Source organism: Chlamydotis macqueenii, chromosome 1, assembly GCF_036417535.1.
Source record: "Chlamydotis macqueenii isolate bChlMac1 chromosome 1, bChlMac1.mat, whole genome shotgun sequence".
NCBI lineage: Eukaryota > Metazoa > Chordata > Aves > Otidiformes > Otididae > Chlamydotis > Chlamydotis macqueenii.
The window spans coordinates 32287582-32300370 of record NC_141556.1 but is presented as its reverse complement, the minus strand read 5'-3'; the positions used below and the strand labels follow the sequence as shown (position 1 = coordinate 32300370).

Below are 12789 nucleotides of genomic sequence, written 5' to 3'. Positions count from 1 at the left end.
TTGGGTGACTGCCATATTTATTTCCCTCTACACATGTTTTTTAATAAAGAATGAGGTTCTTGAATGGTGTCCCTTAAGACCTGTCAAATATTGCAACAGAACAGCAGACTTATGTACATTTTTAGCACCATCTCATAAATCCCTTTGGCTAAGTTTCTCTTCTATAAGCAAGACAAAGATCAGTTCACATTACAAGAAAGATTAAATCCAAAGCCTAAAGACCTCCCACAATATAATATGCTGTTTTAAATAAATATAAAATATTTAAACAAGTTCAACTGTTTCTTTCATTAAAGAACACATACAGGGAGGGGGAAAAAAAAAAACAAAACAAAACCAAAAACCAAGAAACAAACAATCTACCCTCTGTAATTCAAAGGTGATTGCACAATGATAATGTAAAGATAACTGCCTCGGTCTATGACACATCTCAATCCTCAATATTAAATCCTGCTTTATTTAGGTAAGGGTCAGGAACTCTAAACTTCTACCTGGAGACTCTCTCATCAATGGTTTCGGTTTAAAATAACCATTCTTGTCAAAGAATAATTTTATTCTTAACGTACAATCTTCAGACCACTCCTCTAGAACATCCTGTCATCGCATACTGCACTTGCAAGGGGTTAATCACCAAATGAAAGGTTAGTGCAAGCAGAGATAAGAAAGCCACAATTGCCGGGCTTCTATCCCCCCGTTTGCTACGGATTTTCTCCATAGTCCTCGGTAAACATAATTTCACTGTGAAAGTTCATGTATCAGCAGAAGTTGGGATATATCATACAGTTACCTTTTTAGGGTGGTAAAGTAAGTTCAGTGTTCAGAAAGCCACATGCAATTTTCAGAGGAAATGCAATATCCCATTGATTTAAAAGATTTCCAAAATAAAATGTAGAACTGACTGATGAATCTTAGTTGCTCACAGATCATCAATTCTTTAAAATTAAGTTTCAACATTTTACCATTTTTATTTCATTTCTAGTATCAAATTACTTTATTATTTCTATTTATTACAAAATATTTCCTGCGCACTTCACAGATAAGCAGATCTGTTTTATATACAACTGCATTAGTATTGAAGAGTGAACTATTTCCTACCTTCACATGGGGAATAAAACCCAACAACCAACAAACAAAACAATGCACGTGGTAGTAGCAAGTTTCCCTCATTAACAAAGGAAAACTTATTCATATCAACAACTCGAGTGGAGATATTAAAAATATATTCTCAAGAGTCTATATTATATGAACCATTACCATCAGTGATGCAGAGCACTTTGCCTACAAACACAGCAATCCTTATTTTACAAAAATCCGGACCTCGTATAATTTTAAGGATCAAATTTAATGCATGTATAGCTGGGATTTACAAGTGCGTCATTTTGTAATTTCTCTTTGAAGATGAGTCTTACCCATCTTAAGTCGCCAAGTTTCACATATTTCACATCTTATGAACTCAGTTTGGCTGAAAAAAAAAGGAATGAAGTAATGCTCCATGCACTCAAAAGGATTAAAATTTGGTGTGACTAAAGTGAACAGCAGCTAACAATCTTCTAAAGCATTTCAAATTGAAAAGTTCGTCTGACTTTATAAAAAGGAAAATCCATTGCTATGAGGCCCATATAGAAGTACTGTAAAACTGGAGTTCTTGAACATACAACAGCATAGTTCCCTGCAACTTCTCAAAAAAAATGACACACATAAAATAATTTGAGTGCTTTGAATAAATGAGTTTGATATATCACAGAAGACAAGTAGTAACAAAGCCCCAGAAGTGATCAACATCAGTAAGAGATAAATGTACAAAGAAGTCATGTGTAATTTGATCTCTAACCCTCTCATCATTTCCAAGTTTCACAATTCTCATAGCATCAGCGACCAAGACATTAAAACTGTCATCATGTTTGTAGAAAATTCTCTGTTCTCCAAACCAAGAGATTCTACTTTGATGTGAACCAAGGCTTGAACCAAGAGGCACTTCAAACCAAGCTACAACTGTAAGGTTACAAAATTCACATCAGTTCCTGGAGTTCAGAAATCCACAAGAATCCCTTAGGCTGGAACAAGGGAAAAAGGGCTGGAAACTCATTTTGAAATCTATGTTCAGCATATTCTCTGAATTAATTTATTATTTACACATAAAATATGACATTACCATAAAGAAGTCATGGTCAGAATTAGAGCTGCTCACCGAGCATAGTACAAAATAGGGCTAACAACTCTAAGAAATGAGTGGTCCAGAGAAGACCAGAAGCATCAGTAATGCTCTGCTCAACGGTACACTATTGGCAAATGACAGCTGCTTGGAAACTGGAGCACAATTCCATAAGAAGGCGGCAAGAAAAAAAGACAACTAAGCCAAGTGGCAGAACCTCAACAATCCTCTCATCACTCACAGAGCATTGCTGCTGGTCAGCAGACATATCACAGCCCGAGCCACAGCTATGCAACTGCTAAGTAAGCATGCACTTCCTATTTTTAAGGAAAAGGCAAGAAGCTTACAGGAAAAAAAAAAAAAAATGCACAAAAGAAACAACAACAGCAACAAAGAAAACCACTCCAAAAAACCCCAACAGCAGCTTTCTTTAACATAGGAAATGTTAATCCCCCCAAATTCTGCATAATTTAAGGATTTTTGATATTCCAAATAAGAAGCTTTCTTTAATTTGGAAGAATCTTAAGTAATGTTTTTCAGCACTCCAAAGAAAGATAGCAGGAACAGAAATGGAAAGAGCAAGAGATCAGAAACTACTTTTTAACAGTTAAGTTGTCAAAAATCAAAGCGGGAAAATGTGAATGATAAATGCTTCAGAGGGAATGCTAAACACAATATTGACAATAACTTCTTACAGCACATTTTTAGCTGCTGAATGACTTTTTAAAAATACTCAAGAAAATTGATTATTTATGTCAATAAAAGAGCTTTTCTTTTCAGAATTTATAGTCACTGTACTGACTATGAAAACCCATTAACTTTACAAGTCTCCTGAGTGTCTTTAGCTTCACAAACCAAACTTTGTACTATGTTTTAGCCATGTTCCATGCAATTTTTTTTAAATTTCCTCTGGTTAAAGTAATCTTGAATCTCATTCTACTACCTCAAAGAAAAAAAAAAAGTTCATATGTACTCCAGAAGAACTTTCAGCATATCAAAAACAAAAACCATTTTCACATATAATAATTTTTAAACCTCATGTTTTCTAGTGCAAATGTATTTGAAATAGAAAGTAATCAGCATTTTCACCACAGGAGACAACATATATCAAGTACTGTACTGTGATTTCCTGCGCTGAGATCCTCTACGTAGCTCAATAGTGAGCAATATGCAAAAAATCATAATTAAGTTTATTATAAAACATGTAATGCTACAAGTGTTTAGCAGTCTGATTACAGGATTTTACATCCAAGTTTATTTAGTATTCCTGTGCTCTTCTCTACAGTCAGACTTCTAACATGCTAATGCATATTTATATAATGGCTATCGACAGCTACAGGCTTTTCAGAAGGGAGAGGCGATGAAGGAGGGGTGGAGGTGTTGCTCTCTACATCAACAAATGGATTGAGTGTGAAGAGCTGTCTCTGAAGAACAGCCACAAGCAGGTTGAAAGCTTATGGGTAAGAGTTGGAGACTGAGGCAACAAAGGGAACCTTGTGGTTGGTGTTTACTACAGGCTGCCCAATCAAGGGGAGCCTATTGACAAAGCCTTCTTAGTCCAGCTACAGGAGGCATCACGCTCGCAGGCTCTTGTCCTGCTGGGGAACTTCAGTCACCCCAACATCTGCTGGAAAAGTGGCACGGTGAGTTGCAGGCAGTCCAGGAGACTCCTGGAATGCATTGAGGATAACTTCTTAAGCCAGGTGATAGACAACCCTACTAGAGGGGGTGCCATACTGGACCTGTTGGTCACCAATGCAAGCGAGCTAATCGATGACATCAAGACTGGAGGCAGCTTGGGCTGCAGTGATCATACACTGGTGGAGTTTGCAGTCCTGAGGGAAATGAGTCAGATGAAGAGTAAAGTCAGGACCCTGAATTTTAGGAAAGCAAACTTCCAGCTCTTCAAGAAGTTAGTCAATAGCACCTCCTGGGAAGCTGCCCTCGGGGACAAGGGAGCAGAACAGAGCTGGCAGATCTTTAAGGACATCTTCCATAGAGTGCAAGAGTTTTTGATCCCCAGGTATAACAAAGCAGGCAAGGAAGGCAAGAGACCAGCATGGTCAAGTCAAGACCCACTGGTCAAACTAAACAACAAGAAGGAAATGCACATGCAGTGGAAGCAGGGGCAGGTATCCTAGGAAGAGTATGGGGACACTGCCCAGTTGTATAGGGATTGGATTGGGTCAGGAAGGCCAAAGCGTGACTGGAGTTGAGCCTGGCAAGGGACACAAGGAAAAAGAACAAAGGCTTCTACAGGTATGTCAGCCAGAAAAGGAAGGTCAAAGAAAGTATACCCCCCTGTTGAGCAAGACTGGTGAACTGGTAACAACAGATGAGGAGAAGGCTGAGGTTCTCAACAAATTTTGCCTCAGTCTTCACTGGAAACCTCTCTTCCCACACTTTGTGAGCGAATGGACCACAAGACAGGGACTGGGGGAGCAAAGTCCTTCACACTGCAAGAAAAGATCAGGTTCATGACCACCTGAGGAACCTGAATATATATAAGTCTATGGGACCTGATGAGATGCATTCCAGACTCCTGAGGAAAGTGGCTCATGTAGTTGCCAAGTCATTCTCCATGATATTTGAAAAGTAATGGCAGTCAGGTGAAGTCCTTGCTAACTGGAAAAAGGAAAACGTTACATCCATTTTTTGAAAGGGTAAAAATGAGCATCCTGGGAACTACTGACCTGCCAGCCTCCGCTCTGTGACTGGGAAGACCATGGAACAGATCCTTCTAGAAGCTATGCATGAAAGACAGGGAGGTGGTTCGAGGGAGCCAGTATGGCTTCACTGGCCTTCTGTGTTGGAGTGACTACATCAGTGCACAAGGGAAGAGGTACAGACGTAGTCTACCTTGACTTCTGATCCTCCACAACATCCTTCTCTCTAAATTGGAGAGATACGGATTCAACGGGTGGACTGTTCAGTGGATGAGGAATTGGTTGGATGGCCACACTCAGAGAGTGGTGGTCAATGGTTCAATGTCCAGATGGAGACCGATGACAAGTGGTGTCCCTCAAGGGTCCATACCAGGACCAGTACTGTCTAATATCTTCATCAATCACATAGATAGTGGGATTGAGCACATCCTCAGCAAGTTGGTCGACAACACCAAGCTGAGTGGTGAGGTCAATACACATGAGGGACAAAATGCCATCCAGAGGGACCTGGAGAAGCTTGAGAAGTCAGCCCATGCAAATCTCATGATGTTCAATAAGATCAAGTACAAGGTCCTGCACATGGCTCGGAGAAACCACCAGTATCAATACAGGCTGGGGGACGAAGGGATTGAGAGCAGCCCTGACAAGAAAGATTTGGGGTTCTGGTGGACGAAAAGTTGGACATGAGCCATCAATGTGCACTCACAGCCCAGAAGACCAACCATATCCTGGGCTGCACTGAAAGAAGCGTGGCCAGCAGGTCAAGGGAGGTGATTGTCCCCCTCTACTCCACTCTGGTGAGACCCCACCTGGACTACTGTGTCCAGCTCTGGGGTCCTTAGAACAGGAAAGACACGGACCAGCTGGAGTGGGTCCAGGAAGGCCACAAAAATTATCAGAGAGCTGGAGCACCTCTCCTATGAGGACAGGCTGAGAGAGTTGGGGCTGTTCAGCCTGGAGAAGAGAAGGCTCCGAGGAGACCTTATAGCAGTCCTCCAGTCCTCCTTAAAGGAGGCCTGTGAGAAAGATCGGGACATTTAGCAGGGCCTGTAGCAACAGGATAAGGGGTAATGGTTTTAAACTAAAAGCGAGTAGATATTTAGATTAGATATAAGGAAGAGATTTTTTACAATGAGGGTGGTGGAACACTGGAACAGGGTGCCCAGAAAGGTGGTAGATGCTCCATCCCTGGAGACATTCAAAGTCAGGCTGGACGAGGCTCTGAGTAACCTGATCTAGTTGGAGATGTCCCTGCTCACTGCAGGGGGCTTGGACTAGATGATCTTTAAAAGTCCCTTCCAACCCAAACTATTCAATAATTCTATGATAATAAATCAGGAGGGCTTCATTCAATTGCAAATATATTCCCATATCCTCAACTAAATCAAATGTCTTTAGGAAGTGCTTCCATAGCCTTATTGCAGTTGTATAACAGTTACATATTCTGAAATACATAATCAAGACTCAGATGGGACTATCACCTACCACGCAACACATTTTTAAAGCTTTGAACAAAACAAGCTGACATTTTATCCTCACATTTTAAATGGAAGAAATCCAGATGCATTTAAGACAATCTTTCTGACCACTGGGTGCCACTCTTGTTCTGTGTAAAAGAAACTGCCTGGCAGCAACTGAGCCTCCTCACTTTTTTTTTTCCCCCAAAGTTTAAACAACTCTGATGCTTCTAAAGTGAGAGGAAAAGATGCAAGAATTTTTACACACATTTCTATAAAATACTTATTACTTTTCAAAATCCTTTACTGTTGCTCCTAGCCCTAAGAATGCAGTTTTGAGAGATGTTTAGTGCACACAGACCCTTACGGTATATGAAGGATTTTTCATATAGTGAAGTTATTAAATAACCTGGTTATGCTATGTCCAAATCATCATATCCAAAGGAACAGGTATCTACTGCAACTGCGTAGCCCCAAATTGCCACTGCTATTAACAGCTTCATATTGAGTTTGCAAGGCCTCAAGACTGAGGCTCTGAGCAAGCTTGTCAGGCTTGTTCTCCATGAGCTTTTCCTTATCTGCCTGAAGTCTTTTTTTTTTAACTTGGTGCAGGTTTAACAGCAATTTTCTAACTGACCAGCTGCCTATAGCTAACTTGGTTTATTTTTGTTGATCTTTGTATGCTACAACCATAGTCTGATATAGATAACAGTAAAACGGAGTTATTCTATGTAGAATGAGACATTTTATGATGAAGTATACAGAAATACAGGCCTGGTATAACAGCAGACACCTTGAGAAGCGGAAACACAGGATGTCGCCTACAAAAGTACAGCCATGAGATGACATTCTTAGATTAGACTGTTAATATTTCAGTTATACTAACAATTAACTCTTGCCCGAGTATTTGAGTTTCATCCTTGTCCATAAACTTTGATCATAACACTATCCTGTGCGCTCTACTTCTCATATCACATAATCCTGTATCAAACATAATTACAGACATACGTATGTTACAGCCCTACTGTTTAATACTGTTCCTTATATTTCATAGATGGGAACCTGAGGTACCGACTAAGAAGTGCTCACAGAAATGAATATAATATATGATGGAAATATCTACTCATTAGTCCAGCTGAGAAAACAGGGATGTCAAACCAAGGCTATGGTGAACTTCATAATCCCATTATTCATCCCACCAATCTTCAATGGCACAAGTAGCTTTCCACTGTATCGTGGCCCAAAGGCACTGCAGATGCAAATATTAGACCAAAGAATTCTCTGAAGTCATGTAAAAAGTGTGACTGATCAGGGAGATGCACTAAATTACCCACAGTCCCAGGCTAACATCCTAAAGATGCTATCATTATGCTTCCTATCCTTACTAAACAAATACTGAAATAGAGACTTTAATGTCACACTATTTATTTAATTTGTATTTTAAACAAGACAACTAGAAACCACTTTTCCACTGTTGGCTTTTACTTCAACGGATGTCCTTTCCCACATCCCTGCCATTTCACTGGTCTGCTCTGCAAACTGTTTTCATAACAAAGAAAAATGCCCTAAATAGTCCAAGTCTATGCCTGCTACTACTGTGAAGTCTTACAAAATACCTGTATTCAGATTGTCGGCTTATAGGATGATCATCCCTTGGCCATCTGTATCCTGATTCATCCTGCAAAATACACATGAAAAACAATTGCGTGACATGTATCTCAACATCAGATGTCAAGTACAGTTAGTTGCCAAATGGTACTTATTTACTGCAAACCCAAAGCATTTAATGAGCTAAATTTAATGTGCAAAGTATTTGACACTGTCCCGCATGACATCCTTGTCTCTAAACTGGAGAGACATGGATTTGACAGACGGATCACTCAGTGGATAAGAACTTGGCTGGATGGCCAAACTCAGAGAGTGGTGGTCGATGGCTCAGTGTCCAAGTGGAGACCGGTGATGAGTGGCATTCCTCAGGAGTCAGTATTGGGACTGGTGCTGTTCAACATCTTTGTCAGTGACATGGACAATGGGATAGAGTGCACCCTCAGCAAGTTCACCGATGACACCAAGCTGTGTGGTGCCGTCGACACGCTGGAAGGGAGGGATGCCATCCAGAGGGACCTTGACAGGCTGGAGAGGCGGGCCCGTGCCAACCTCATGAAGTTCAACCAGGCAAAGTACAAGGTCCTGCATGTGGGTTGGGGCCATCCCAAACACAAATACAGGCTGAGCAGAGAATGGATCAAGACCAGCCCTGAGGAGAAGGACTTGGGAGTGATGGTGGATGAGAAGCTCAACATAAGCTGGCAATGTGCTCTTGTGGCCCAGAATGCCAACCGCATCCTGGGCTGCATCAAGAGAAGCGTGGCCAGCAGGTCGAGGGACATGATTCTGCCCCTCTACTCCACTCTGGTGAGACCCCACCTGGACTACTGTGTCCAGTTCTGGAGCCCCCAACATAAGAAGGACATGGACCAGTTGGAGAGGGTCCAGAGGAGGGCCACGAAGATGATCAGAGGGCCGGAGCACCTCTCCTATGAGGACAGGCTGAGAGAGTCGGGGCTGTTCAGCCTGGAGAAGAGGAGGCTCCAGGGAGACCTTATAGCAGCCTTCCAATACCTAAAGGAAGCCTACAGGAAGGATGAAGAGAAATTCTTTAGCAGGGCCTGTTGTGATAGGACTAGGGGTAACGGCTTTTAAATTGAGGGAGGTAGACTCAGATTAGACATTCGGAAAAAAATTTACGATGAGGGTGGTGGAACACTGGAACAGGTTGCCCAGAGAGGTGGTGGATGCCCCATCCCTGGAATCATTCAAGGCCAGGTTGGACGGGGCTCTGAACAACCTGATCTGGTTGGAGATGTCCCTGCTCCTTGCAGGGGAGTTGGACTAGATGACCTTTAAAGGTCCCTTCCAACCTTAACCATTCTATGATTCTATAAAACAAAGTTTTAAGCATTCACATCAAGGTTCCTCTCAGTTTATTCACACTACTCTATTCCTCTTGTTTTCTTCCTCTATCAATACTAAAGAGAGCAACTTCGAAATGCTGTAAAAAAGAGTAAAACTACAAAAGTTTCCAAACTATATACATAGATCTTGACTTTAAAAAAAAAAAAGAAAATTTTTCTCATTGAGATGTAATTATCCTCAACAGCTGGAAAGGACAGAATTTCAAACAGTTAGGTTGGAGGAAGCAACAGTAATGACCTTTCAAAGGGACCATAAACATTGTACTTAAGTGTAGCTAGTGGGAAAAAAAAAAATGCATTCAACATCATGACAGAATTTAAATAAGCTAACAACTACAAATTAGAAGGATGAGTAGACAGCATTCAACAAGCCACATGTGTAAGGACTTGTTAAATAGAAAGATTTTGCAATAATTCTTCTGCACATCCAGATAGCTTCACACTGCATTACAGAGAGCACTTTTGGCCACCTTTGTTTTCGCTGTTCAGACTCTGAGCTTTCTACAGTGCTAGACAAGGGCTCTTTTCTAAGCCAACAGAGTAGCTAGGAACCATAAGAAGCAGCAAACAGGTGTTACCATATAATCATAAGTCTTAGAAGCATAGTAACTGCAAAAAAGCACCAAGTATCAAAACCTGGATGTTTTTTCTATTAATTCTATTTCAGTTTATGAGAACAGCAGTAACACCAATTCTCTGTCTGAAATAATACTGTAACTGTTCAGTATTCAAGCATTAATGAGAAGATAAACATCATAAACATGTGAGAAGAATCACCTTACGTACACCTCGGTGTGGAGGGCCGCTTCTTCGGTCATGGGCAAAACTGCGACCCTCTTCATAGCCTCTGTACTCAGAGTGACTGTAATCATCATACCGACTGTAATTCCCATCCCCAGGTCTTTCAAGCAGTGGTGGTTTCTTGGGCACAATGCTTACTACTCTGTGGTAATCAACCTAAACCAAACAAAATTATATTGCTTGTAACAGCTGGAAATCCGTAGCGAATATGCAAAAGTAAAAACAACAAGTTGTTTCTAAATATGAGAATATAATACTCTTAAAGCTGAAATAGTGCAGAGGAACAACAAACATTAAAAATCATGCCAGTCTGATGGTGGAATAACTTATTAAATCTAACTGGACACCATTCAGATGCAAACCTTAGGCATTACAAGTTTAATTATAGATGGAATATTTTCAACACAGTTTAAGTTTCTTTTGAAAGTTAAAAGCAGTAGCATTAGCTCCTTTCTAAGCACCAGCTACTTTCTTTTTTTTAAGCATTAGCAACATGTATTTCTTAGACTTTTACATTAACTTAGCAATGCAATAAAGAAAGTTACACTTGTAATGCCTGTAAAACAAAAAGCCCATTTAAAAGTACTACCCATTTTCTTAATGTCAATAACATCCTCCACACTATGGAAATTATAGTGAAGGCAGTCCTTGCTTCATAACCTGAATAGACAAGCACCTTCTCAATACAATGCAGTAGGTGACCTGAGGCTTCAAGAGACAAAATTAATTTATTCTACTTCCTTCAAACAAAATGTTATACACTATTTACCAATTAAAGAAAACCTTTGCTTATTCAGTGCAAAGTGCACAGTTGCAAAATATACAAATTCAATTTTCTAGAACGAGGTATTATATAAGCCATTTGCAAACAAAAAGCAAACAAAAACATGAATGCAAGACCTTGTATTTTAAGTCTTCTTCCTTTTGCAACATTTTTTTTCTATGGGCCTTAAAAACAAAAGCTATAAATGCAGAGACTTGAGTTAGCATGCGCAATTTGGAGGGGGGGGAAAGATACTCAAATTATTTTTTTTAACAGTAGAAGTCACAATCTAATGCTCCAACAGTTTTTTTAGAAAAATACATTAAATTCACAAACTGCCAAATACTGTCGTGCAAAAAAAAAGTTAGTTCTGAGTTCAGAGACCACACAACAAATTCATTAGAGGGCAATCCAAAGCCAGCCTACAGCCATACTGATGCAGAGACTACATACACGTTCATACAGAGCCACAATGCTTGATCTACCCGTACTGCATTGAACATCCTCCATATGGTTTTGTTTTTTTGGGGTTTTGTTTGTTTCTTTGTTTTTTTAGTTTGGTGTCTTACATAAATGTGCTAAAGTAAAACTGCTCTGTGCTTTAACCTCATCCAGAAGTTCCCATCACATAACTATACTGACATACAAAAGGATTGTTACATGAAAGCTCAAGATGTATCCGCTCTGTCAAGTGCTTCCAACTTTGTGTGGTTTACCAGGACCTGAAAGAATGCTTCCAATACAATTTATACTTGATATATAATTAGCACCTGGTTTAGATTAGGACAAGTCTCTTGCTCTCTCAAACACCAAAGACTTCATTCTGTATCATTGGCATCTCTCAGTTCCAACACACTAACCTATCAGCAAATGCTAAGTGCGCTCATAAATAGAATAAATTAATTACATTTTACTTAACTAGTCAAAATTAAGTCAGACCTCTGTATGTGGACACAGATACAATGGCACAGGCTTACAAGGACAGAAACTGCCTGACGACTATCTTGAATCAGCAGAGCTGTATAAGAAGGAGCTTCACATCCATCTTTCAGTAAGGCAGAGAGACACCAGATCTTGAGTTGCCCAACTACTGAGGGCGCTGTTTTGGTGCAGATGGATAGTATTGATTGTGATAAATGAGTGTATTCTGCTGGTCTCTTCATCCTCAGTTCCAAACACATGTAATATAAAGCTAGCATTGAACTATCTAGTTAATTGTTGCATCAAAATGAGTGCATCACATCTTTTAGATTTTCAAGTAAATTTCCATAAAGCATATGCCATGCATTCTTCCCTGGACAGCTTGAAACACTAAAGGAAAGTAGGATTGTCACTGTTGCAATGGTTAAGTTAAATTAGCAGTGTGTTAGTCAAGTTTCCTCATGTCCTGCTGCTGATAAATATTTTGGAGAAGCAGCTGTCTAAATACCCTGTGCAAACTTATCTGATTTCCAGTTTGCTGAAAATGTAGAAATTTTGTTGTTGCCTGTAAAGAGAGTTAAAAACGTCACAGAGCAGCAAACACTAATACACTACTCAATAGAGAGGACTATGTAACTAGTTACCAAGTTACCAACATTGGCATGCTTCCAAAATGACAAGCTGAAAATATGGTAGACTGAATCCAAAACGTATGCTAAATCAGCTATACTATTATTCCAACACTTAAATTAAAAGAAAAGCCAGATAATAGGCACAGATACCTGGCATTTTATTTTGCCAAATGTACATTGCACAGTACATAAGTAGAAAAATCAAAAAGTATTCTCACAGTTCTATTTAAGCTGGAATAGCTCAAAAGACAAAGCTACAACCTGTTTTCTTTCTTCTTTAGAGGCTTCAGACACAGAAGGAAAAAAAACAAAAACAAAAACAATTTACCCAACTGTTTGTCACAGAGTTTTTCTAAAAGCATCCTAAAGTTCTTCTACAGCAGAGCAAGCACAGCTTCTGTGTTTGCTTTTACAAGCATAAC

The 12789-nt window shown here is 39.9% G+C and overlaps 1 protein-coding gene across 3 annotated transcripts in view; it reads right to left on the bottom strand.

The window, feature by feature from the left end:
* PPHLN1 (periphilin 1) overlaps nt 1-12789 on the bottom strand; it is a 76479-nt gene that overhangs the window by 56563 nt on the left and 7127 nt on the right. For 2 of the 3 annotated variants that reach the window (XM_086748200.1, XM_086748208.1), the window contains exons 4-6: nt 12244-12300; nt 10028-10207; nt 7892-7953 (exon numbers count right to left, since the gene is read on the bottom strand). In XM_086748200.1, coding sequence (XP_086604326.1) covers nt 7892-7953; nt 10028-10207; nt 12244-12300 — 299 coding nt within the window. The remainder of the gene's footprint in view (nt 1-7891; nt 7954-10027; nt 10208-12243; nt 12301-12789) is intronic. The other variant, XM_086748218.1, reaches the window with a different exon arrangement.